This window comes from Triturus cristatus, chromosome 12, assembly GCF_964204655.1.
Source record: "Triturus cristatus chromosome 12, aTriCri1.1, whole genome shotgun sequence".
Taxonomy (NCBI): Eukaryota; Metazoa; Chordata; class Amphibia; order Caudata; family Salamandridae; genus Triturus; species Triturus cristatus.
Genome location: NC_140595.1, coordinates 749,775,926 through 749,799,083, shown reverse-complemented (window position 1 = coordinate 749,799,083; position 23,158 = coordinate 749,775,926). Strand labels below are relative to the sequence as shown.

The 23,158-nt window shown below is 41.7% G+C and overlaps 1 protein-coding gene across 1 annotated transcript; it reads left to right on the top strand.

Moving 5' to 3' along the window:
• Positions 1 to 207: 207 nt before the first annotated feature.
• Positions 208 to 21,888, top strand: LOC146782687 (extracellular calcium-sensing receptor-like). The gene is made up of 5 exons (XM_085637181.1): positions 208 to 315; positions 1,845 to 2,675; positions 18,512 to 18,739; positions 19,633 to 19,756; positions 20,978 to 21,888. The coding sequence occupies exons 1-5, from the start codon at positions 208 to 210 to the stop codon at positions 21,886 to 21,888; spliced, it is 2,202 nt and encodes a 733-aa protein (XP_085493307.1).
• Positions 21,889 to 23,158: the final 1,270 nt, after the last annotated feature.

Genomic DNA, 23,158 nt, shown 5'->3' with positions numbered 1-23,158 from the left:
CTGGCGATGACGGGTGCAGACGGGCCCGCCCTTGGCCCGGGCTTTGCCCGGGCACGGCTCGGGCACGCCTGCGCGCGTCCTGCGCTGCGGGAGGGCTGGTCGACTTTTAAAAGCCCCGGCGCTGAGGTGACGCGTTTAACATGCGACATCCGGTGCCTGCTTGGGGCTGTAGTCTGGAGATGGCCGTTTCCCTCACGGCGTGGCCCGATGGCCGGTAATCGAGCTGGCCGTTCCCCTCATGGCGTGGCAGGCAAAGCATCAGCGGTATGGGAGCAAGAGTGGACTAAGCCGTTCCCCTCACGGCTAGTGCAGCAGGTACAACGCGCGTCCCGCGCTGCGGGAGGGCTGGTCGATTTTTAAAAGCCCCGGCGCTGAGGTGACGCGCTTAGCATGCGACACCCGGTGCCTGCTGGGGGCTGTAGTCTTGAGATGGCCGTTTCCCTCACGGCGTGGCCCGATGGCCGGTAATCGAGCTAGCCGTTCCCCTCACGGCGTGGCAGGCAAAGCATCAGCGGTATGGGAGCAAGAGTAGACTAAGCCGTTCCCCTCACGGCTAGTGCAGCAGGTACAATGCGCGTCCCGCGCTGCGGGAGGGCTGGTCGATTTTTAAAAGCCCCGGCGCTGAGGTGACGCGCTTAGCATGCGACACCCGGTGCCTGCTGGGGGCTGTAGTCTTGAGATGGCCGTTTCCCTCACGGCGTGGCCCGATGGCCGGTAATCGAGCTAGCCGTTCCCCTCACGGCGTGGCAGGCAAAGCATCAGCGGTATGGGAGCAAGAGTAGACTAAGCAGTTTCCCTCACGGCTAGTGCAGCAGGTACAAAGCGCGTCCCGCGCTGCGGAAGGGCTGGTCGATTTTTAAAAGCCCCGGCGCTGAGGTGACGCGTTTAGCATGCGACACCCGGTGCCGGCTTGGGGCTGTAGTCTGGAGATGGCTGTTTCCCTCACGGCGTGGCCCGATGGCCGGTAATCGAGCTGGCCGTTCCCCTCACGGCGTGGCAGGCAAAGCATCAGCGGTATGGGAGCAAGAGTGGACTAAGCCGTTCCCCTCACGGCTAGTGCAGCAGGTACAACGCGCGTCCCGCGCTGCGGGAGGGCTGGTCGATTTTTAAAAGCCCCGGCGCTGAGGTGACGCGCTTAGCATGCGACACCCGGTGCCTGCTGGGGGCTTTAGTCTTGAGATGGCCGTTTCCCTCACGGCGTGGCCCGATGGCCGGTAATCGAGCTAGCCGTTCCCCTCACGGCGTGGCAGGCAAAGCATCAGCGGTATGGGAGCAAGAGTAGACTAAGCAGTTTCCCTCACGGCTAGTGCAGCAGGTACAAAGCGCGTCCCGCGCTGCGGAAGGGCTGGTCGATTTTTAAAAGCCCCGGCGCTGAGGTGACTCGTTTAGCATGCAACACTCGGTGCCTACCTCACGGCTAGTGCAGCAGGTACAACGCGCGCGTTGATTAGTAGTGATCAATAGTTGTTATTGGCACCATGTTTGTACACAGATGAAGATACAGACTTTAGCAGGGCAGAGGCAGTACATCATCAAAACCAAAAGACTAGCATATAACTGAAGGGATATGATGGAAGAAGCAGAACAAATCAAAACCATTTCAGTGACCATCAGTTACCGCATCAGCATTCCGATTTGATTCTCAGCAAGACATCTCTGGAGTGTTTTGGGAACAATAGACATAAAACTAAGCATTTAATTGAAAATCGATAATGTGATGGGGGAGCAAAGTGTGTGATTGTGATTCATCTCCCCAAAAACTATTTATGATAGAGATACGAGGAGTGTTGTTTACCCTTGAAAGACTCTGCTTACTTTCCATACTCTCAATCTTACTTTCACAGATCAGTTATTTTTCATCGAGTCCCCTTCTGAGTGACCGAAATCAGTTTCCTTCCTTTTTTCGCACAATCCCTAGTGACGATTTCCAGTCCCGTGGCTTGGCACAGATGCTGATACATTTCGGATGGACTTGGGTGGGTCTCCTGGCAGAGGATAATGACTACGGGCAACATGGTATGCAAATACTACATGAAGAACTCACCAGAGCTGGAGCCTGTGTGGCCTTCTCTGCGAACATCATCACCAGCAGAGCTTACAATAATGCCTATCATATTGTACAAACTATCAAGCACTCAACAGCTATTGCCATCGTCTTCTTCTGCAATGATCCTGCTATGGCTGTTGTTCTTGATGAGATTGTCAGGCAGAATGTAACGGGTAAAATCTGGATTGCAAGTGAGTCGTGGTCAACATCACTTCTGATATCTACAGAAAAGTACTCGGATATCCTCAAGGGTACCATTGGGTTTGCAATTCATAGGAGAGAGATGCCAGGATTTAAAGAACACCTCAACGGTTTAAAACCATCAAGAGCTCCAGATGATATACTGCTTAGAAACTTTTGGGAAAAAGCTTTTGAATGCACGTGGCAGATTGTGGAGAGTCTTCAGGATTCCTTGGAAAATGTAACTCGGCAATGCACGGGAGAAGAGGACCTGGATTCCCTTAAGACTGGGTATTATGATGCTAACAACCTGGGGGGAGCATACAGTGCCTACAATGCGGTCTATTCCATTGCACTGGCTTTACAGGATTTAATGTCCTGCAGAATGGGACAGGGCCCCGGCCACCCGGGAAGTTGCGCAAACATCATGGATTTTCAGCCATGGCAGGTAAGAATTTCTTCCCACATTCACTTCAAAGGAATTTTTTATTGCATTTTGTTTTAAGCTGTACAGCGTAAAATATGGTTACGAATACTAGAGAGTACTAAAAATCGAACATTATGTACAGTTTTAATGAAGAATGAAAAGGAAGTTGAATAGAGATGAGGAACGAAAAAAAAGATGCCTATGATTGATTCTATATTACTTGTCAATTAATACAAATTGGCACAATCGACACAAGATTAAAACACAGAATATTATGTAAACTATGAAAACATTAGGCATGAAGTTATGAACATGTGTGCATGAACGGCCCACTTGGTTTCATCCTCGATACACCAACTTTTTTATGGAAATGTTCAAGATGCTTATGAATTTGCTAAACTGTCCTTAGTCCATTGGAATGTTAGTACTCAGTGCCTGAATCATATATTGGCAGAGAGGGTAGTCCTTTGCAATGGCAACAGAGTTCCCTCCCCACTGATATAGTGGTCCACCCACCAAATGTTTTTGGGGGCTGAAGTTTGCCACAGTGGAGACTACTCTGTCTCCGCCATGGGAACATTTCTCCAACCTCTATTGGGAGTAAGGGCAGATGGAGAAATGGCTAAATGTTTGCCCACCCGAATGAGATTGGAGGAGATGTCGTCTTTCTTTGCTACCAGGTAAAATCTGGTATTAAGGAACAATAAAATCATTATAATGGCTCCCCCTACCGTGAGAGAAGACTCCCATTGCAAGGGGACCATTATATTTTGTATTTTTCAAAAACAAATCCTGTTTCAAGATTTCCTTTTTTGAAAAAGAAAATGAAATACTCGGTGCTACGGGGATGCATTCTGCTGATGCATCCCCGTAGCAGAGAGTAAAATGCATTGACAGGAACCACTTGCCTGATGGTCATTTATAAATCTGGAGGGAGGTCCTTCCACCAGGGCAATGGAGTAATTTACTCAGTTGCCCTAGTCGACCCACGGGCGAGCCTACAAGATTTAAATCAAGTCAACACACAGTAGGGCCAAGTTTTTGGGCAAGTTGAAATTCCATGATTTAGAAACATGGGGTTCAGTAACATGTGACGTGAGAGATGGAGCACTGTTTTTCACCTATAATTGCAGAACCTACAACTCTAGAGATCAACTGTTTTGCCCACATAGATCTGTTCTCATTGATTGTCAAAATCATTAACCAATCACATAGTTTTAGAATCTGAATTATGGACACTCACCCCCAGTAACAGATCTTGGTTGAATCCATCATCGTTCTTTAGTTCACTTTGCCACCACAGTTCAGGTCAGTCTATATGCAAATGAGCCTTGACCCTGTGCCTCATGGAAACAGTCCAGCCCAAACAGCCAGGCTAGGTCTTCCCTGGACCGGAAACAAGCATCCTGGAACCGGTTTCGGGGTAACACCCCTCATCAGCCAGGCTAGTTTGAATCCAGTGGCAGTGAGCAAGGGACCCATGTTTGGGTATACCCTGCCAACTTAGGGTGAACAAAGCAAACACAAGGAGATGGTGGACTGAGCACTGAAACTTTTCCGACACTCACCCCAAGTCACAATGGGGTGGGGAAGTGAGCTAAAGAACAAAGATGGATTCAACCCAGATCTGTGACTGGGAGTGAGTGTCTGAAAAGTTTCAGTGCTTTGTCCATCATCTCCTTTTGTTTGCATCATCAGGACATACACAATACAACGTTCGGTTATAGATGCCTAATGGGTGAAAATGAAAAATTATATAAAAACTGAAGTGCCAAGTGAAACAGGTACAAATAATAGTTCAGGGACTAATAAAAAGGTATCTGGCAGGTTTCGTAGGTACCTATAGGAGAAGAGAAGACAAAAAGAAGGAGTAGCGTTAGCCACTAACATCAATTAAGGAGGCCCTTAGCAAGTAAACTAGAAAGGTGGTTGTTAACACATTAGAAATGATTGGCACTAGCTTTGCTCGTACGACTCTTATAATTGTTACTGCCGAATGTTGATGTAAATGGGTGTTATATTTACAGTGCGCAAGTATGGCTGCTAGTGCTTTTCTTGAAAGATGCTATGGTTGTATATTATAGTAACACAAAAAGATGATAGACTGAATGCTGAACATTGTCAAATACTCACCCCCAGTCACAGATCTGGATAAATTCCATCATTTCTTTTGCTCAGCATGTCACCCTGCTACCCCATTTTGGACACAGCCATAAGAAAATCGAACTGCCAGGCCAGGTCCTCCCTGGACCAGAAAAATAAGCATCCTGGGATCGGTTTTGGTGTATCACCCCTCATCAGCCAGGCTTGCTTGAATCCAGTGGCATAGAGAGCAAGGGACCCACATCTGCGCATACCCTTCTCACTTAAGGGGACTATGGCAACACAAAAAGATGACGGATGGAATGCTGAACGTTGTCAGACATTCACCCCTAGTCACCCCTAGTCACAGATCTGGGTTAAATCCATCTTTTTTTGGTCACCATGCCACCCCAGTTTGGACCCAGCCTTATATAAATCAGTCTTCACCCCGCTCCCAATGTGAACAGTTCAGCCTGAACTGCCAGGCCAGGTCTTCCCTGCACCAGAACACAAGCATCCTGGGACTGGTTTTGTGGTATCACACCTCATCAACCAGGCTAGCTCTAATCGAGTGACATAGTGATTCAGAGTGATCAAATCATCAGCATACCGAAGTATGAGAAGGCTGTGAGAACCGATCCATAGAATGTTAAAGGTCCACACCTTCAAATGTGGATGAGGAGTCTATTAAGCAGGTGAAAAGGTGAGGACTAAAGGCCTGAGAGGTGCGGTGGACCAAATAAGATAAAGCAACTGTGTTATCTATTGTTGATGATTTTTGCCTGAATCCAGTTTGATAGTAAGGCACTAGGTTTTCTTCTATGGCCCATGCCTCATGTTTGGGCAATAGGACTTTGGCATAGACTTTGGCCTCTATGCTTAACAAAGCAATTAGTTCAGTTGGTCAGTGTTAGGGTCTTTTTGGTGAATGAGATGGAATATGGACCCTCTCCAGGAGGGTGGAATTTGAGCCATTTGAAAACATTGATGGTAGAGCGAACTAAGAAGGATGTTGGCCTCAAATATGGAGCCTGGTATGCCATTTGGTCTTGGTGCCCCATTCTCTCTTATGGCTTTTTTAATATTACAGATGGATGTATAACTGAGGATGGTCCCACTTTGGTTAAGACAGTTATTTTGCAGGTTATTCAGGTTCTCACCTACACACTTGCTCCACTCAGAATCACCACAGATGAGCTGCTTGACCCATAGGAAGTGTTGTTGACAGTGCTTGTAAGAATACTGTAATCTGTTTTGGGTGTCTTATTCTTGATATCTTCTCCTTTTTGTTCATTATATAAGCCTGCAACATAGGTAATCCATTTTTCCATGCACTTTCTGTTCTCCTGTATACAGGCTTCATTATCTTATTTGTTGATGTATTAACAAAATGTTACGTAGTTGTGCAGGCTTAACAGGATGTGTACATGTAGCCATTCAGCTTCTAGACATTTAGCATTGTCTGTCCATAGTAGCCTAAAATGCACATTCCCTAAAGCATATGCCATTTATTTCTGCACCATATAGTGTCTGTTTTTTTATATTCACTGAATGCTTATCTTAGCACCCGGGTGCTTCGTATGTCAGATGTGCACCATGAATATTTGGCAAAGGCCAAGTTTTTTTTTTTTGGAGGAATGATTGTAAGTCTTCCTTTTAGAGTTTGGTAGAGGGATTCTGTGGTTTCGTCCCAGGCTGACAATGGGATTGACTCTGGGGCAGAATTGGTCTGACCTCTAGGCCAGCAGACAGACGATTTCTAGTGGTCATACCTGGCGAAACCAATCTTATCCCATTTGAGCTGTCTTATTAATTCAAAGTTCTCTTCACCTTGCATAAAGCCCACAGGATTCGTCTGTTTGGCTACCCGGGCAGATAGCTGAAGGCACATTCTCTGTGGAAGGTGGTCCCTTTCCTGTTAATTCTTAATTTCCTTGTATGTGTTGTCCATTGCTCTACCCATAAAGATATAGTCTAGGGTCAAGCAAGCCCTGAATGTGAGTGAGAATGTAGAGTTGTGGCTTATCAGGCAGTGTAGAGAGTGCAGGAGGGTAGGTTATCAGTAAATAGGGGGTCAGTCATCATTCTCCTAGGATTGGCCTTTGGGATTGTTTGCAAGATAATTCATTGTTGCTGGCCAAGATTTGGCAGATTGAAGTCTCCAGTTAGAATAACCTCAAAAGTTGAGTATTTACAAAGGAGTTCGTCCGGGGTGTCACAATAGTCATCTAGTCTTGTTTTCCTGTTCTGTGTAGGTTGAGGTAGACGTTGATCAATAGAATAAGTCAAGTCAATAAACTTTATTTCGGTCAGCAGACCATAAAAGTGCAAAGTGCATGTATACAAATTAATAAAATTTACATGTAGAAAAAGTTTCTTGGTTTTGTTTAAAAAAGTAATATCTGATTGATACTTATATCTTGATAATAAAATAGAACCATCTAAAAACTATGCCGATTAAAATTTTACATTTAATTAGTATAGTAAAACATCAATCACCACTGGGGGCCTGACCTTATAGTCTGTAAAGACCACCTAGTGTCTGCTCTTAGTAAGTACATAAATAGGTTTCACCACTGGCAGTGCCTGGAGAGGTTCATGCTTGCTCTGATGGAAGGGATAACAGGTTTTACTTTTGGGCCTTCCTTCTCAATAGAATAAATCTTAGTCTACCACTGATATAACACCTGTTAATTGTTATGGCTTGTAGAGCTGGGCTATTGGTGTCAACTTTTCTCAGTTCGAGGTTCAAAGTTGTAATGACATATACAGACAAGCCTACTGATGTGCATGCAAAAAGTTTTGTCTCTGTTGCAAGTTTCTGTACATTGTGAAAACCTACTAGCGGAATAACATTTACTGCCCAAATTTCCTGCAAGCATATGACGTCACCGCTTAATATAAGCTGGTATGCTACTGGGTGAGTAAGAATTCGGTTAAGGCCGATAACAGTCCACAATCTTAATATGATCTCAGGTTTGTGAGGCTTATCCCTCCTCTGTAAGTGTGTAATAGTAGAGGACTGTGTAGTAATTCTTTTCTCCATTTTTTAAAGAAGTGCCTAAGAATATGTCTTAGATGTGTCCTGCAGCATTGCGAGCTCCAGTCTTGGTCTTTTCCCTGTGAGAACTGTGCGCTTACCTTGATGTTTTTTTTACAGAAGATGACCTGAATTTGGGCAGTTTTATGTCCGTAGCAAGATGTTTATAGGTTAAGGCACTTTAGGGTTCGATTACCTAAAGAGATCTAAAATAAGGGTATTTCACCAGCTAAGTTGTGGATAATTTGGAGCCTCATTGTTTGAATAGTGTGCCTTCTTTCAAAACATGCATCATATGCAATGAATCTCCAAGTCACTTTTGTTTCTTCTAGTAGAGGGGAGGGAAGTGATGGTTCAAATTGAACTCTATTTATGTATTCAGATTATAAGTGCTTTAAGGAGGGGATGTGCTGGAGTATATTCAGAATGGTAGCCCAATTTATTATGCCATTTTGTTTCCCCATGAAATGCATAGAGAGTGCAAGATAAGTTGAGTCGTGTTACTTTCATTGCCCACCACACTCGGGCCCAAGCCGTTTGTGGGCCCTACTATCCATTGAAGAAGTCTTGGTTACTCTGGGAGTACTATTGCCCTATCTGGTAATCAGTTTATAGAACATTCTCGGTTGTTTCTGAGGGCAGACAATTGATCGTTAGAGAAATTTAGGGGTAGGAGTTGTATTGTTGGCACGGTGGTTGCTGTTCTGGTATCTGGAGATATTTTAAATTGTTGATTTAAATTGGGTGCCACCCCTTGTTGACCACCAAACAAGACCCAGGATGACTGGTAATTGTGATCTCTCTGAGAACCCGTATGGTCCTGAATGTTGACTTTATCCATCATTTACAACAACTTGCATTTTGTCATGATTCTACGTATTTGTTCGAGATTTATGATCTCTTTGTGCGTCTCATAGTCTACTGATTTGGGTTGTTTCAGGCATCTGATCCATAGATGCATGAGGGTTATCAGAGAAAATTTGCCACTTAGGATTTAGGTTATTTATTGTTCCTAAGCCTGTGATTCTGTCGCTAATGATAGATTCAGTTGTATGTTCCGCCTTTGTTTGTGGATTGTGAAATATTGTACAAATTTCACTTGAACAAGGGCGTTTTGATTTACCATGACAGCTGACCTTTGCATAAGCAATTTGCCTAAAGTTTTTAATGGATTTGTTTGATTTTTCTTAATTCTTTTTCTTTTTTTCATTTGAAGTACTTTGAAAGCTTTATTGTTGGCAGTGCATAGCTAAATTAGACAGTTGATACCTGTTGCCTGGCATCAGGTATCTTGATCCCCCAAAAAATCAAAATCGACCGTGTGCACTTTCTTGGCCTCCAAGTTATTGGTGATTGGAGTGGATTTCTTGTCTCCTGCATTTTTAAGTCAAGTCAAAGAATGCTATATTCGACGTTTTTGTCATAAAAGCGTTACAGACAAAAGATAAAACAGCTACAATAGTTAAGAACTAGAATAAAATCAATTTGTGCAAAAATAGTATAAAATAGCGGTTAGAAATCCCAATTAATGCCAGTCCATTGGTACACAATTTAAACAAACATATATAAATAGATTTTTATAATAATTTTAATTCATTTCAGGGGACCATGTAAAGGTTTGTCAAAGTCCACACATAACTTTTAGTCTGAAAGCTTGATCGTAATTGGGTGTATTTACAGTTTCATTTTCCATCTACAATTTTTTGCGAGTGGATACACCACATCCACTTTAAAAATGTTGCCATTGGAATGGCATACCTTGGTGATGGGTCCGTGCAGAGGATTCAAAGGGCTGTATTGCACAATCTAGTGCCCATATTCCTGCATATTTGCAACAACCAGGCCTTACGTGGTCTGGAATATGCAGGGGAGACAAACAGACCGTGTGCCAAGTTTTCTACTTGATCTGTGCATGTCATGCATTTGTTGGTGGTTGTGGTGGACCATTTAACTGTAAAGCTCTTTAGTGGTAGAGTTCCCATTTTAAATTGGAAATACAATTTCCGATCCAGGGGCTTTGTAATATTGTCCCAATAGGGCTCAAGCTTCGGATGTAGTTTGATTTGTAAATGAAGCCCTGTTAGTGAAGAGAAATCGTGGCGCCTGCACTCTTCATGTACAATCCCCTCCCAATACTTTTCTTTTAGTATGTTTTTCGACAGTGACTGGATGGTAGAGGGACTGTGCCACAGATGAGCGAGGCCCAGTTTGCTGAGAAGGCCCTTTAGGTTACGCAGCCAACTGATTTTGTGGAATTGATCCATTTCAATGATGTCCCTTAGGGCCTCAGCGTACACGGCCAGTTCCGGAGTACTCCAAATCCTACGCCTGTAGAGGATGGGTCATAGCCTGGCGTAGTCTGCAATAGCATTCCTACCCAGATCACTCTGTAAAGGGACAGTCGGTGTGCTTTGTGGTAGGCTAGTTATTGCATGCAGGAACTTGTTCTCAGCAATTGTTAGCTGTGTCGTGTCCTCCAGACTCCAAAGCTCAGCACCATAAAAGGCCGAGCTCACCACTTTGCTGTTATAGATTTGAAGGACCGGGCTGAGTGGTTTTGTCAGACAGGTCTTGAATTCCTTTCGTAGGGCCCCTGCTAACTGTCAATGTTTGAGCGCCATGGCATCGATATGCAATTTTCACTTCATTTCCTTCTGCAGTTTAATGCCTAAGTAAAGAAACGTATCAAGCTCTTCAGTGGGAAGCCCATTCATTATTATTTTGCCCTTGAAGGATCTATGTTGATTAAAAGCCATAAACTTGGTCTTGTCAGCATTAATTTTAAAGACTCAAATAAAACAAAATTCTTCGTACCGCCTCAATGCATGTTGCAGACCAGTTGGGGTTTTGGAAATAATCAAAGTGTCATCTGCAAACATTAAAATCAAGATCTTTCTGCCAGCTAGAATAGGACCATTGGTTTGAATAGTAGCGAGAAATTTGCATTTTGTCATGATTCTGCATATTTGTTCAGGATTTATGATCTCTTTGTGCGTCTCGTTGTCTACTGATTTGGGTTGTTTCAGGCATCTGGCCCATAGATGTTTGATGGTTATTAGGGACCATTTGTCACTTAGGATTTAGGTTATTTATTGTTTCTAAGCCTGTGAATCTGTCTCTAATGATAGATTCAGTTGTATGTTCCACCTTTTTTTGTGGATTGCTAAATATTGGAAATATTTTCAATTGAACAAGAAGTCTTGATTTACCATGTCAGCTGACCTTTGTATAAGCAATTTGCCTAACTTTTTTAATGGATTTGTTTGATTTTTCTTAACTCTTTTTCTTTTTGAATTTTAAGTACTTTGAAAGCTTTACTGTTGGCTGTGCATAGCTAAATTAGAAAGTTGATACCCGTTGCCAAGCATCAGGTGTTTTGATCCCAAACAAAATCCGAATCGACCGTGTGCACTTTCCTGGCTTCCAAGTTATGGGTGACTGGAGTAGATTTCTTGTCTCCTGCATTTTCATTGTCAGTATCAATAGGTGACTCAGCAATTGTGCCTAGCCTAAATTTGAGCTATTTAGTAATTTATACATTTTCAACAAGGAGTACTAACAGCTCCATGAGTGTGCACACTTTGTTAGCGATAGGAGTGCAAACATAATTCTGACTGTCACTGTTTTGATTGAATGTATTTGTTTTAATTCAAGGTTGGTAATTTTTGAGTCAATATTAGATATAGAATTTGCAAGTGATTGCATTAGGCCAATTTGTAGTTCGAGTCAGTGCGATTTCCACTTGTGCTCATTGGTTGCAGCCAGCATTAAGTGAAATGAGAATGATGTTTATTGACTAATTGCAATTGTGTTTGAGTCTTGGCCTAGAAACATTTGTTCCAGAGGATGAGCCAGTAATTGACTATATCATCTCTTCTAACATCTTGGCATGTGTATCATTCAGCAAGAAACCTATGCGGTCACTTGATTGAGAGACATTTATTTCCTGTGGGATTGGTGCTTTGCCATCTGCAAGGTCACCATCATACTCCTCTGTGTTATGTGCACAATCAACCACATTGAGCCAGTTGCAGAGAGTTGCTAACGCACAAAGTGGTGGGTGTAGAAGGTGAGTAAAGTGAGGTGGTAGGATCAATTTTTGAGGACAGCTCTATTATGTCTGGGTCACCCTCCTCCTCATGTTGCTGTTCTTCCTCCCCATGTGGTCTTAGAGTTGGTCAACCTGTAATATGTTGGGTACCCTAAGTGTTACAAGGGATTTTAAAACCTTTGAGGAGTGTCAGCCAATTCATTCTTCAACGGGTTACCTGCATCTAACTTATTATGTTTAAAAAAGTATTGCTCAATTGGAATATCGGGTACTTTGGTTTTATTGCTCTCTCAGGAGGGGCGGGCTTCCATCTACATATGTAGCAGCTGTTCAACCGAAAATGCCATTATGTCCCGGTGGGCACATTGGTGTTAGATTTTTTTTAGTTCCTTGACTCTTTTAGTAAATCCCACATGTTTGTGCCACATGATCGAATTTCTGTGCACATGCTTCCAACTTTGAGGTAGAACATGAGGAAACAGGGAGGATCTTGTGTCACAACGACTTCTCTGCATACTTTTTGGTTTAGTTGTGGTAAACACTGGCACCATGCCGTGATGTGGGGACAATGTATTTTAAAGCTCGTAATGAGTACTTTGTGCGAAATTACCGCTTTCTCCACTACCAGTATGAATGGAATCAACTATGTTAAATTATATACAGTTCTGAATAGCAGATGGTAAATGGCACAAGCACAACTCCTGACAGGGTGAGACTGACCTCCTCACTCTTTGTTTTTGCAGTGCTATGGCAGGGTGTTTCTCTGTAGCTGCATTTTAAGGGGCATTAGAAGCCCACAGTCACAGGCAGTCATGGTAGCTGGTTTGGGGATGGAATCAGTGAGAGTGTAAAAGATGTGTGTGGGGCAGGTGTCCTTGAATGACATTTACGGGGGAAGCTGACTGCTTCCACTTACCGGTTACCCTAGGGTGTTGCGTCTATTTCACCGTCAGGTGGACCGCTTAGGGCCACTTGACAGTTAGCATGGCCACCAGTGTCTTCCTCCTGCAAGCAGAAACTCACACCTTTACTTCCAGGTCACCGCTTGGGATGTGGGCTACATTACTCCTGTGACAATGGCCTTTTCTCTGAGCCTGCGATGGTTAGTGGCATAGTAGTTTTGGGCCTATGATCCACGGTCAGCTCATAGAGTTCATGCAGCAAACTACTCTCAGTGGGGGCAGCACTGCCTGCAGCAGAAGGAAGCCCTGCAGGCCAAGGCAAAGGCAAACAGGAGTGGAGTCAAGACTTTCCCTGTGCAGAAGCTGTGTCTGCTCTGTGTATGCTCACACACGTAATGTATACCCTGCCACCACACTACTCCCAAGTCTCCAAGCCCCCTCAGGCCACAGCCTTACCTCAAGCAACCTTTGTCCTTCCTCCTCCTTCGTCATCTCCTCCATCCGTGTATCTGCTCATCAGTTCCTCCACGATAAAGCAATACATATATCCATAAAATTTGTGGTGTCTACCTCATAATTGCATAAAGATCTCATTGGTTTCTCAATGCTTGTAAGTCATGAAGTGGCTTGAGAAGTCATATTGAGCTAGCATTAAAACTTTAGGTTTTTGTTGTTTATTCACTTTTTCTAAATTAGTCTTACAATCCACATGCAAGTGCATTGATCCCTCAGCATTAGATGCATTAAATGACTCAGAATCAAACACTTTGCATCAAAGTAGTTCAGTTACCTTTCACAGAAATATCAATTTCCACTGAACAAACTGAAGCAAATGTCAGCGTAAATTTTACAGCATCTCCTTCGTGAAGACTTTTTTATATTTAGCTTGAATAACTTTATCAGAGGACAGTAGATGCTTAAAAATAAATTCTTTTGATATAGTAATTATAAACACCAGTACCTAGTTATAGTTAGGACCTAGTTCCTACAGGAAAAGCATTTTTATTTTGTTTTACTAATATCTTTGGTGCCGTTTGATGAATCTTCGCTTAATTTTCAAAACTAGTACACACCTGAGTTCAGCTGCTGTCTAAAACGTTTCGGGGTGATTCCTTAAGGGGAGGCCGAGGTAGAGGGGGGGCCCCAAAACATGTTTTCTGCATACAATTTCCCATAGGGATTTTAGATACGACTACAGCCCAAACCGCTGAATGGAATTATGCAAAATTTGGTATAAAGCTAAATCTTGGTGAAGCAAGAGCACTTTTTGTGATTTGTTTTAAATCCATTCAGTCATTTTTGAGATAATTAAAGAAAAACAAATTTGTATATCTAGGGATATGGATGCCCTGGGAATCCAACTTCTCATTGGTTGTCAACACTTCAACCAGGACATGTTAGCAGCCATTTTAGGACTTGGATTAAGCCGAGGCCCAAACAGAAAGGTAAAAAAAAGAGAAGGGGCAGGATAGAAATACCCTGACCCCCTAGGCCTGGTGCTGGGTTCCCCCAGGGACTCCACCTGGGCCAAAAGGTTTTCATTTAAACATTGCAACGGATTCACAAATTTGCATGAACATTTTTAAAAAAACATTTGCGGTCTCCTTCACTTGTATAATGTTGGCCCCTGGGTGTGTCCGGTCCCGGGGGCAAATTCTGGCACCTGCTGTACTAATTACCCCTTTCACTTTTCCAGAGGACCTCACTCACAACCTGTGATGAGGTGGGGTTCTCTGGAAGTAAGTATAGTTTCCCCCTATTTCCAGAACCATCCAGGGACAACTTTGAGCAGTGTGAAATTATGCCAAGGAATGCTACCAAGCGCCTTCCATGCTTTTGGACTCAAATTCACAGATATCAGTTACGGTGAGGGGGGTATCAATTTGAAAACTCTCAGGTGACTTGATAACTGTGAAATACTGAACATGCCCAGTCAGGTCAGGCAGAGGGTACTCCCGCTGAGAGGCTTTGCCTTTTGCCATGCTGTATCTGAACCCGCTCCTGTGATGAGGCTGTTTCTTAAGTTACAGTCAGTCTGGTCCATAGGGCTCTAACGCGTAGAAACCTTAACACCAAATCTACCTCAGTCGTAAAAAACAATGTTGTCTGTCCCTTTACTGTTTTAAGAGTTTGTGTCCTGCTTCTTTTAGAATGTGCCGGACTGTACTTTCATTTACTTTAAAACTTAGCTCTGTGATTGTTATAACAACGGCCTCTTACTTACTCTAACACTGAGACTGTTTACTAACTAGCAGTACAGCCACTCTGAGATGGTTCTAAGCATGAGGCAGATTGTTTTAACATAGAGAGCGTCATAATTGTGTTAATCAGGTCGCACATCGAATGTTTCATCAACTAGTCTGTATCTTATTTATTCTGAGACTGTACTTAGATCTTGATTGTTGTAGAATGGTCTGTATTCTTAGTGTCCCGATACCTTACTCTGTAATAAAGCTAGGCAGACTTAATTGTTACACTAAGTCTTTATGCAAATTACTGTACCAATGAGATTGTGGTTGTGTCTCAGTTGCTCCAACACCGAGTTTGTACCTTAATTGCTTTTACAACGAGGGTCTATGTTAATTATTTCACAAATGTTGCTCAACTTTGATTTCTCTTAAAATGAGTCTATATGCTTGTTGTTGTAACAAGGCTGCATCTTAATTGCTCAGTCAATGAGGCTGCATGTTAATTCTTTTAATAACAAGTCTGTAATTCAGTTGTTCCAACAATGTTGTTGCACTATGATTATTTTAACAATGACAGATTGTTGCAATAATGAGGCTGTTTCTTTACTGTTGCCAGCCACTGTGATTCTTTTTGGCTAAAGGGAGAAGGTGTGTCATAACGGCCTGAGCTGCCTACTTTGGAGCTGGGGGACCAGGTTCGAGTCTCAGAAACAGCTCAACATCCTGTGATTCTGACCAAATCACTTATTCTTCCCGTGCCTACAATTCAGTGCCTTGAGACCGTCACAGGTTATTTGCTGTGCTTTACAAAATCCTGGATTTATAACTGAGAAAATGCAAACCACCCTTGTTTTCATTTTCTCAGTTATAAATCCAGGACTTTGTAAAATGCAGTAAGTCACTCATGAAGGTCTTAGGCATATGACTAGAATTTTTTACAGTATGGCAGCATGTAGGCACATGATGACCCGGATTTTCCAAAGCGCAGCAAATCACCTGTGAGTGTCTTAGATATACAACCAGTTGCGCATTTAGATGTGAAGGTTTGAAGATGCAGATGTATTGTCTCCCCTTCAGACATCTCCATTTTCTTTTATCATTAACACATTATCAGAAGGAGTGCTCACAAGCAACATTTTAGCATTAGTGGCATTTATCGTGCTCTTTATGGAGCCGCGTATAAATTATACTAAGAGCCTCATTTCAGAAGTGCATTAGCTAATCAAACCTGTGTGTCATTATCCCATACATAATCCTTCTGGATGGCTTAATAATATCTTAATGAAAGCACTTACTGGGACTGGACTGTGTTGTCGTGTCTTGCTCATGTGACAATTACAGTGGATTTCACTTAAAAGGAATTGAGGCTCCGAGAAATGTTTTTATTCAAAGTTCTATTATTACCCCCCAAATGGAATGAATACTGCTCTTAGGCTCCTTTGTTTTTCCACATTATTTCTATTATTGAATTTAAAATAATAAAATTAAAATAGTTTTGGTATATATATTCAACTAGTTATAAAGTGCTCTACGTGTCAGGAGTTGCAAGGGTCACAATGAAAAACTCGCCTACATATCCCATGATGGGTGAGAAAAGGCTGCCGTAATTGGGGTTTAGTGCACACTCCTGGCTGCACTAATAACAGGTACACCCCTACTGCAAGCTGGTAATAAGACAAGCACAGAGGAGGAGTCTCAATACTTTATATTTAAAAGAAAAGTAGAAATTCACCCAAAAAATAAAGGTTACAGGGACGTTATAGTTAGGATCTGAATTTACATGCACAAAACCATAGGAATTCAGCTGTTATAGTTAGAGTTATTTCAAGTAATTCTAACTTGTGCTCTAAGGTAACTATAACCCATGCCCTTGCCATGCAATACTACTTACACCATATAATACATTAGTAATGACATTTTCTATGACATCCTTTACAATATAACTCTGACAGAAAACATTATTGATAAAAAAAACTGTGCATGGTGACAGCGCTAAGCCTAGGAACCTACAAGTTTTGAAATAGGCCAGAGAAAAGTTTCCTGGAATTATTTACCAAAAATCAACAGGAAGTACTGACAAAGTAGGCTGGTTTGGGCCTGGGAATTTTCCTAGGATTAGATTTGAAGCTGTCAACAATGTGTACCCTAATAAAAGGCTTAGTAGCAACAGCAATCAGAACATAACTGAAAATGGAGAAGAGTAGAAACGGAAGGGTCTTCTGTCTGTTTATGCCTCTGTGAAACATGGAGACTTGGCTTGGTACCCACTTTTTCCCCCAAGGACAGAATGTAATTGTCAAGGGTCAGACCAGCTGGCCTTTTGTAGCTTCATGGAAAAAAGGCAAAGAAGAGCAACTTGAAAAAAAACTAAGGGGCATATCAACAAGGGCTTTATCTCTGCTTTTTTGGCTTTAAAAGCCAAAAAAGGAGAGATAAAACTAGCACCCTATCAACAACAGGGTGCTAACATGCAAATTTGCATGTTAGCACCCTTTTACTCTACGCTTCCCCTTGCATCTCTAATGAGATGCAAAGGGGGCCTTCCAGAGTAAAATAATAGGAGAAATGTCGCTAAGCGACATTTCTCCTATTATCAAGAATGTCGCTAACCCTGTTAGAGACAAAAAAAGCAGCGCTAACCGCGATTAACGCTGCTTTTTTACGTCTGGTATATTTCAGACTTAGCCATGATATCCTATGGAAGGAGTCATGGCTAAGTTTGCCTATTCCTATCAACAAGGTAACGTGAGATTATAGCTGGGTTTCCAGCGATAATCTCACGCTAGCCTGTTAGCGTGAGGATTTTTATCGCTATTGAGATAAGCGTTGCTAATAGCACGCTATCTCAGCGATGAAAATTCACGCTAGCCGGTGATAATTATCCGAGCGCTAAGTGCGCATAGAGATAATTATCGCCGGTTGTTGTTGATATGCCCCTAGCTGATTAGTTGGTAGTTGGATCCTAATGTGGGTGAATGCTGTTCATGGCCTCATACTGCAGATATTCAGCAACCTGAGATGTTTGAAGCATTTGAGAGTACAAGCTCGCAAGGTAACACACCTGGATCCTGAAGTCCCAACCTGTGTGATGCAGAACACTTGGCCTGTAATTGCCTTTAGTTTTCTTTTCAATAGTAGCATCTAGGTGGCTGCTTTTTATAATGCACATTTATGCATATAGACAATTTACAGTTTATTGTTGCTTTTTGATTTATAAATTACAAAAATTATAGCTCCAATTTCCTTAATCTAGTTGTGTTTATTTTGTTGTAGTGGAAAAAAATATCATTAGAGAGCAATGAGTTTCTTCTCAGGCCATAAAAGTATATTTTCTGCCCACAGGTATAGTTGCATGGTGATGATGCTACCTTAAACGTGAATGATTGAATGTGTATATGACTACATCATATTAGCTCCAACACACTTGATAAATACAAGCTCAAACTTGCATTCACAGACTATACAGAGTACCACATATCTCCAGTAGGGTTATTAATTCTCACCTTATCTTCAAAATACAGACTATAAATAAAATGCCCCTCAAAATATATTTCCAGCATTCATACTTCTGTCTTCTCTTTCACACCCTATAGCTTCTCCTTTATGTCAAGAAGGTTCATTTTCAGAACAACGTTGGAGAAAATATATTTTTTGACAAAAGTGGCAGCATCCCTGCGCAGTATGATATTGTTAATTGGCAATGTTGCTTGATGGGCAGACTGAAGTACGTAAAGGTGGGTGGGTATGACTTTAGCTCCCCCCACGAAAAACACCTCTTCATCAACAGTAGTGCCATCCAGTGGACTACAGGGGTGCCAAAGGTAAGATACAGATTTTTGAAAGAGAAATGTGGGTTATTCATATAAATGTAGAGGCATAGTTGAGTGCTACAGACAGAAGGCAATTACCTCTCTCCCAGGATGAATACAGTTAATGGAAAATACTAAGTTGGCTTGGGTGCATGCATTATTTTGAGTTAAGTACTTTATGTATAGAACATGGTTTAGGTGATGTGTCTGATTTTGTAGTTAATCAATGTGGCCTGAATCTGGGGCCTATTTCAAAGCATTTTGGAAGGCATAAAACATACTCTTGTAGTTCTCCTCGATAAAGTCTTGCATGTGTTTTTGAATTAGTCTCAAAACATCTAAAATGGGAATATTGATATACAAGTAGTAATAATGGTAAGGACTGTGGCATCTCTGCACTGTTACTAATAGGAATTTGAATATTTTGAGGCCAATTCACAAACACATATAAGAGTGCATAAAAGAGTACTACAGGGGTACATTTTAATGCCCTTCAAAAATATTTTTGTTTAAAGGCCCGCTATTGAATGCATCTCTCCATGTCATGGATTATGATTTGTAGATCCTGAGGATGAAATTGAACCTCACCTTTACAAAATAAATGCAAAACCATAGATGCACCCTTTTGGCTTCAGCTGGAAACTAATACCTATACTAATGTGGGCTGCATCAGTAATTGAAAAAGTCAGATTCACCAATCACCTCAAGACACAGCTTTAGTGAAGAGAGGACAACAGTATTGTTACATATCTCAATAGGTGTTATTGAGAAATTGTCCAAAAACCTAAATAGCTATTTATCTCACAGCAAATAAAACAACACATCGTTTTTTTCCTAATAATTAATTATTTTTAAACATATGCTAACAATCCAATGTCTTTAATAATATCTTATTTTTTTGAAAGGTACCAGCATCTGCGTGCAGTCCCAGCTGCCCCACTGGTTACAGGAAAGTGCCTAGAGAAGGAGAGCCTGTCTGCTGCTTCCAGTGTGCCCCATGTCCTCAAGGAGAGATTTCCACTCTTACTGGTAATTGTCATTGTTGCATTTCCAAATACCTCATATAAAAATATTGTTTGACATGCATAGTGTATCCTAAGTATCATATAGAAATTTAAATCATTGTCCCATTTAGTTTAAACTAACTGTTAATAACTCCAATGGGCAATATTTTTGCAAACAAATGTAGGACATAATATTTGTGTAAGACAATATGATGACTGCAATATTTTAGTATGATTATACGTCTGATTAGGGACCTCAGAATATTCTGGTACGAGAACATCGAGGCAAACACAAAGAGATGATGGAAGGAGTGCTGAAACTTTTCAGATACTCACCCCCAGTCACAGATCTGGGTTGAATTCATCATCGCTCTTTAGCTCACTTCGCCACCTCAGTTCAGACCCAGCTATATGCAAATCAGTCTTGACACTGTGCCTCATGGGAACAGTCCAAACCGAACTGCCAAGCCAGGCCTTCCCTGAACCAGAAACAAGCATCCAGGGACCGGTTTCGGGGTAACACCCCTCTTCAGCCAGGTTAGCTTGAATCCAGTGGCAAAGTGAGCAAGGGACCCACATCTGGGCATACCCTGGCAACTTAGGGTGAACAAAGCCAACACAAGGAGATGATGGACGGAGCGCTGAAACTTTTCAGATGCTCACCCCCAGTCACAGATCTGGGTTGAATCCATCATCGTTCTTTAGCTCACTTTGCCACCTCAGTTCAGACCCAGCTATATGCAAATCAGTCTTGAACCTGTGCCTTATGGGAACAGTCCAGCCCGAACTGCCAAGCCAGGTCTTCCCTGAACCGGAAACAAGCATTCTGGGACCGGTTTCAGGGTAACACTCCTCATCAGCCAGGGTTGGTCAAGACTGATTTGCATATAGCTGGGTCTGAACTGAGGTGGCAGTGAGCTAAAGACGAGAACATCGAGGGCAGAATATCGATGGACAAAGTAATGAAAGATAAGTGCATATAAGAAAGTATATATTTACTACTCCTATCTCCACATCTATGTGCCTTGAAGATTTTTTGTACCACATACATACAAGAGCTACTTACGTGTTGATATTGTGTCCACAATATTGTATCCCATCGATATTCTGTGATCAATAGTCAGGGTTAACAGATTTTGATACCATATCAATTGTCATAGAATTGCAGAAGTACTGGGTAATAATTGTATTCTAAGATATTGAGTAAATTGTGATAACTATACTAAATATTATATCTTTCTTTCAGACTCTGTTGAGTGTTTCAAGTGTCCATGGGATTCTTGGCCGAATGTAGGACAGAATCATTGTGCACGGAAGAAGGTTGAATTTCTCTCATATGAAGAGCCTTTAGGAGCAATCTTAACAATACTTTGCATTTTCTTCTCATGTTCATCTGCTACCATTCTAGGGCTCTTTTTACATTCCAGAAATACCCCTATCGTCAAAGCAAACAATCGCTTGCTCAGCTACCTTCTGCTTCTCTCTCTAACCCTGTGCTTTCTGAGCTCACTGGCTTTCATTGGCTATCCCACACCAGAGAAATGCCTTCTCCGTCAAGTTGCCTTTGGCATAACATTTGCTCTTTGTGTTTCCTGCATCTTAGCCAAAACCATCATGGTGGTTATTGCCTTCAGGGCAACCAAACCCAACAGTAACTTTAGGAAATGGATGGGACCCCAACTTTCATATATATTGATCAGTGGCTGCACATTTGTTCAGGCTCTTATGTGCATCTTTTGGCTAATTCTTAATCCTCCTTTCTTGGACTACAATCTCTTTACTGAACCTGGCAAAATAATAGTTGAATGCAACGAGGGATCTCCCATTGCTTTCTGGTGCATCCTTGGATATCTTGGACTCCTAGCAACAATTTGTTTTCTAGTGGCTTTCTTGGCGAGAAAACTGCCCGACTGCTTCAATGAGGCACAATTTATCACTTTCAGCATGCTTGCCTTCCTCAGTGTTTGGCTTTCTTTTATTCCAGCCTACCTCAGTACTCATGGAAAGTACATGGTAGCCATGGAAGTTTTTGCCATTATGTCTTCGACTTTTGCATTAATGTCTTGCATATTTTTCCCAAAGTGTTACATCATCTTGTTGAAACCAAAAAATTATTCAAAGACACTTTTAATTGGAAATAAAAGGACCATTGATTAATGATGAAGATGCATCTATAGTCTATCCCCCTTGACATTAATCTTTGTATGTGTTATATGTATGTCTTTCCTAGACAATCTTTTTCAAGATACATTGACTTTGACTTAATGAAGCTTTGGACTGTATAACAACATTATCCCTTGCTTTCTAGACAGCCTAACATACTGTCTGCAGTACATTGATGTTTCATACACCTTCCCCAAAACCTATCCATGTCTTCCAACGTATTGGAAAGTTAATAGTCTGACTTCTATGGCAGTCAGCACTTTTGTTCGCTATGTACCAAAGATGCTGAATAAACAGTAACATTTCAGAAGAGAATCTTTTGAGAGCCTGTCCTGATTAATATTATTAGTGATATTAGGTTGCTGGCAGTGACTCACAAACTCACCTTTGGCACACCTGTCGAAAGAACTCTAGGAAGGTTCTTTCAAAGCTTTACTTTTCTTCTTTTAGTTGCATAATGCTTGCACATTTTATGGAACGTTATTACTCATGGTCTAGTCTCATTTTCCTACTGTACCAGTTATGTCATGTAATGCAAATTTGTAAAGCACGGTTAACACCTGTGAGGGTATCCAGGCGCTGAGACTTCTAATCCAGTTCCTTTTGGGGATTCAAATGTAGAAAGTACTTTCTGTCAGGAGCCTTAAATCACCAGTGTCCAGTTAGATCTTCATGCATTCTTCTCTTTTTTTTATTTTGAGAACTGCAGTTCTGAGTCTCGAAATTAAGCCTATTATTCTGCCATTCTTGCCACACAAAATTATCCTCTTCCAGCTTTAGTAACTAACCCCACAAGCACTCATCTAACAGTCATGGCTAGTGACCACTTTTGTCTGGTCAGCATACATTGATTTAAAAAGCTGAGTGACCCTGGCATAAGTGTTGTACAAACTTTCCATCTTTCCCTTTTACCTTTGACATTTCCATCCATATTTATCCATATTTATTTCTTACTGTTTTTAGTTTGTGTTCATCAATATTTATTTTGGATTTTAACAAACAAAATGTTGCTGAAGCTAGTGTGTTTCCATATTTATTGAGCAAACAAATTTGCAGTCATGTTTAATTACTTGACATGTGTCAATGCTAATAACACAGATAGATTATAAATCAGCAGAATCCTATGCAACCATGCACATTTTAGTAGAATACCTCTGCACATATGCAGCTGCCAGTCATAACGGACAGCATTTAGAATCACTCAAAACAACCTAATTTCTTTTTTGATCAATATTTAAAAATACATAAAGGTGTGAAAACAGAT

Coding starts and splice junctions, on each gene's coding strand:
- LOC146782687 (XM_085637181.1), top strand. CDS start 208: ATGGCCGGTAATCGAGCTGGCCGTTCCCCTCATGGCGTGGCAGGCAAA. Junction 18,740..19,632: donor GGACTACAGGGGTGCCAAAG/GTAAGATACAGA, acceptor TTTTTTTGAAAG/GTACCAGCATCTGCGTGCAG. Junction 19,757..20,977: donor AGAGATTTCCACTCTTACTG/GTAATTGTCATT, acceptor TCTTTCTTTCAG/ACTCTGTTGAGTGTTTCAAG.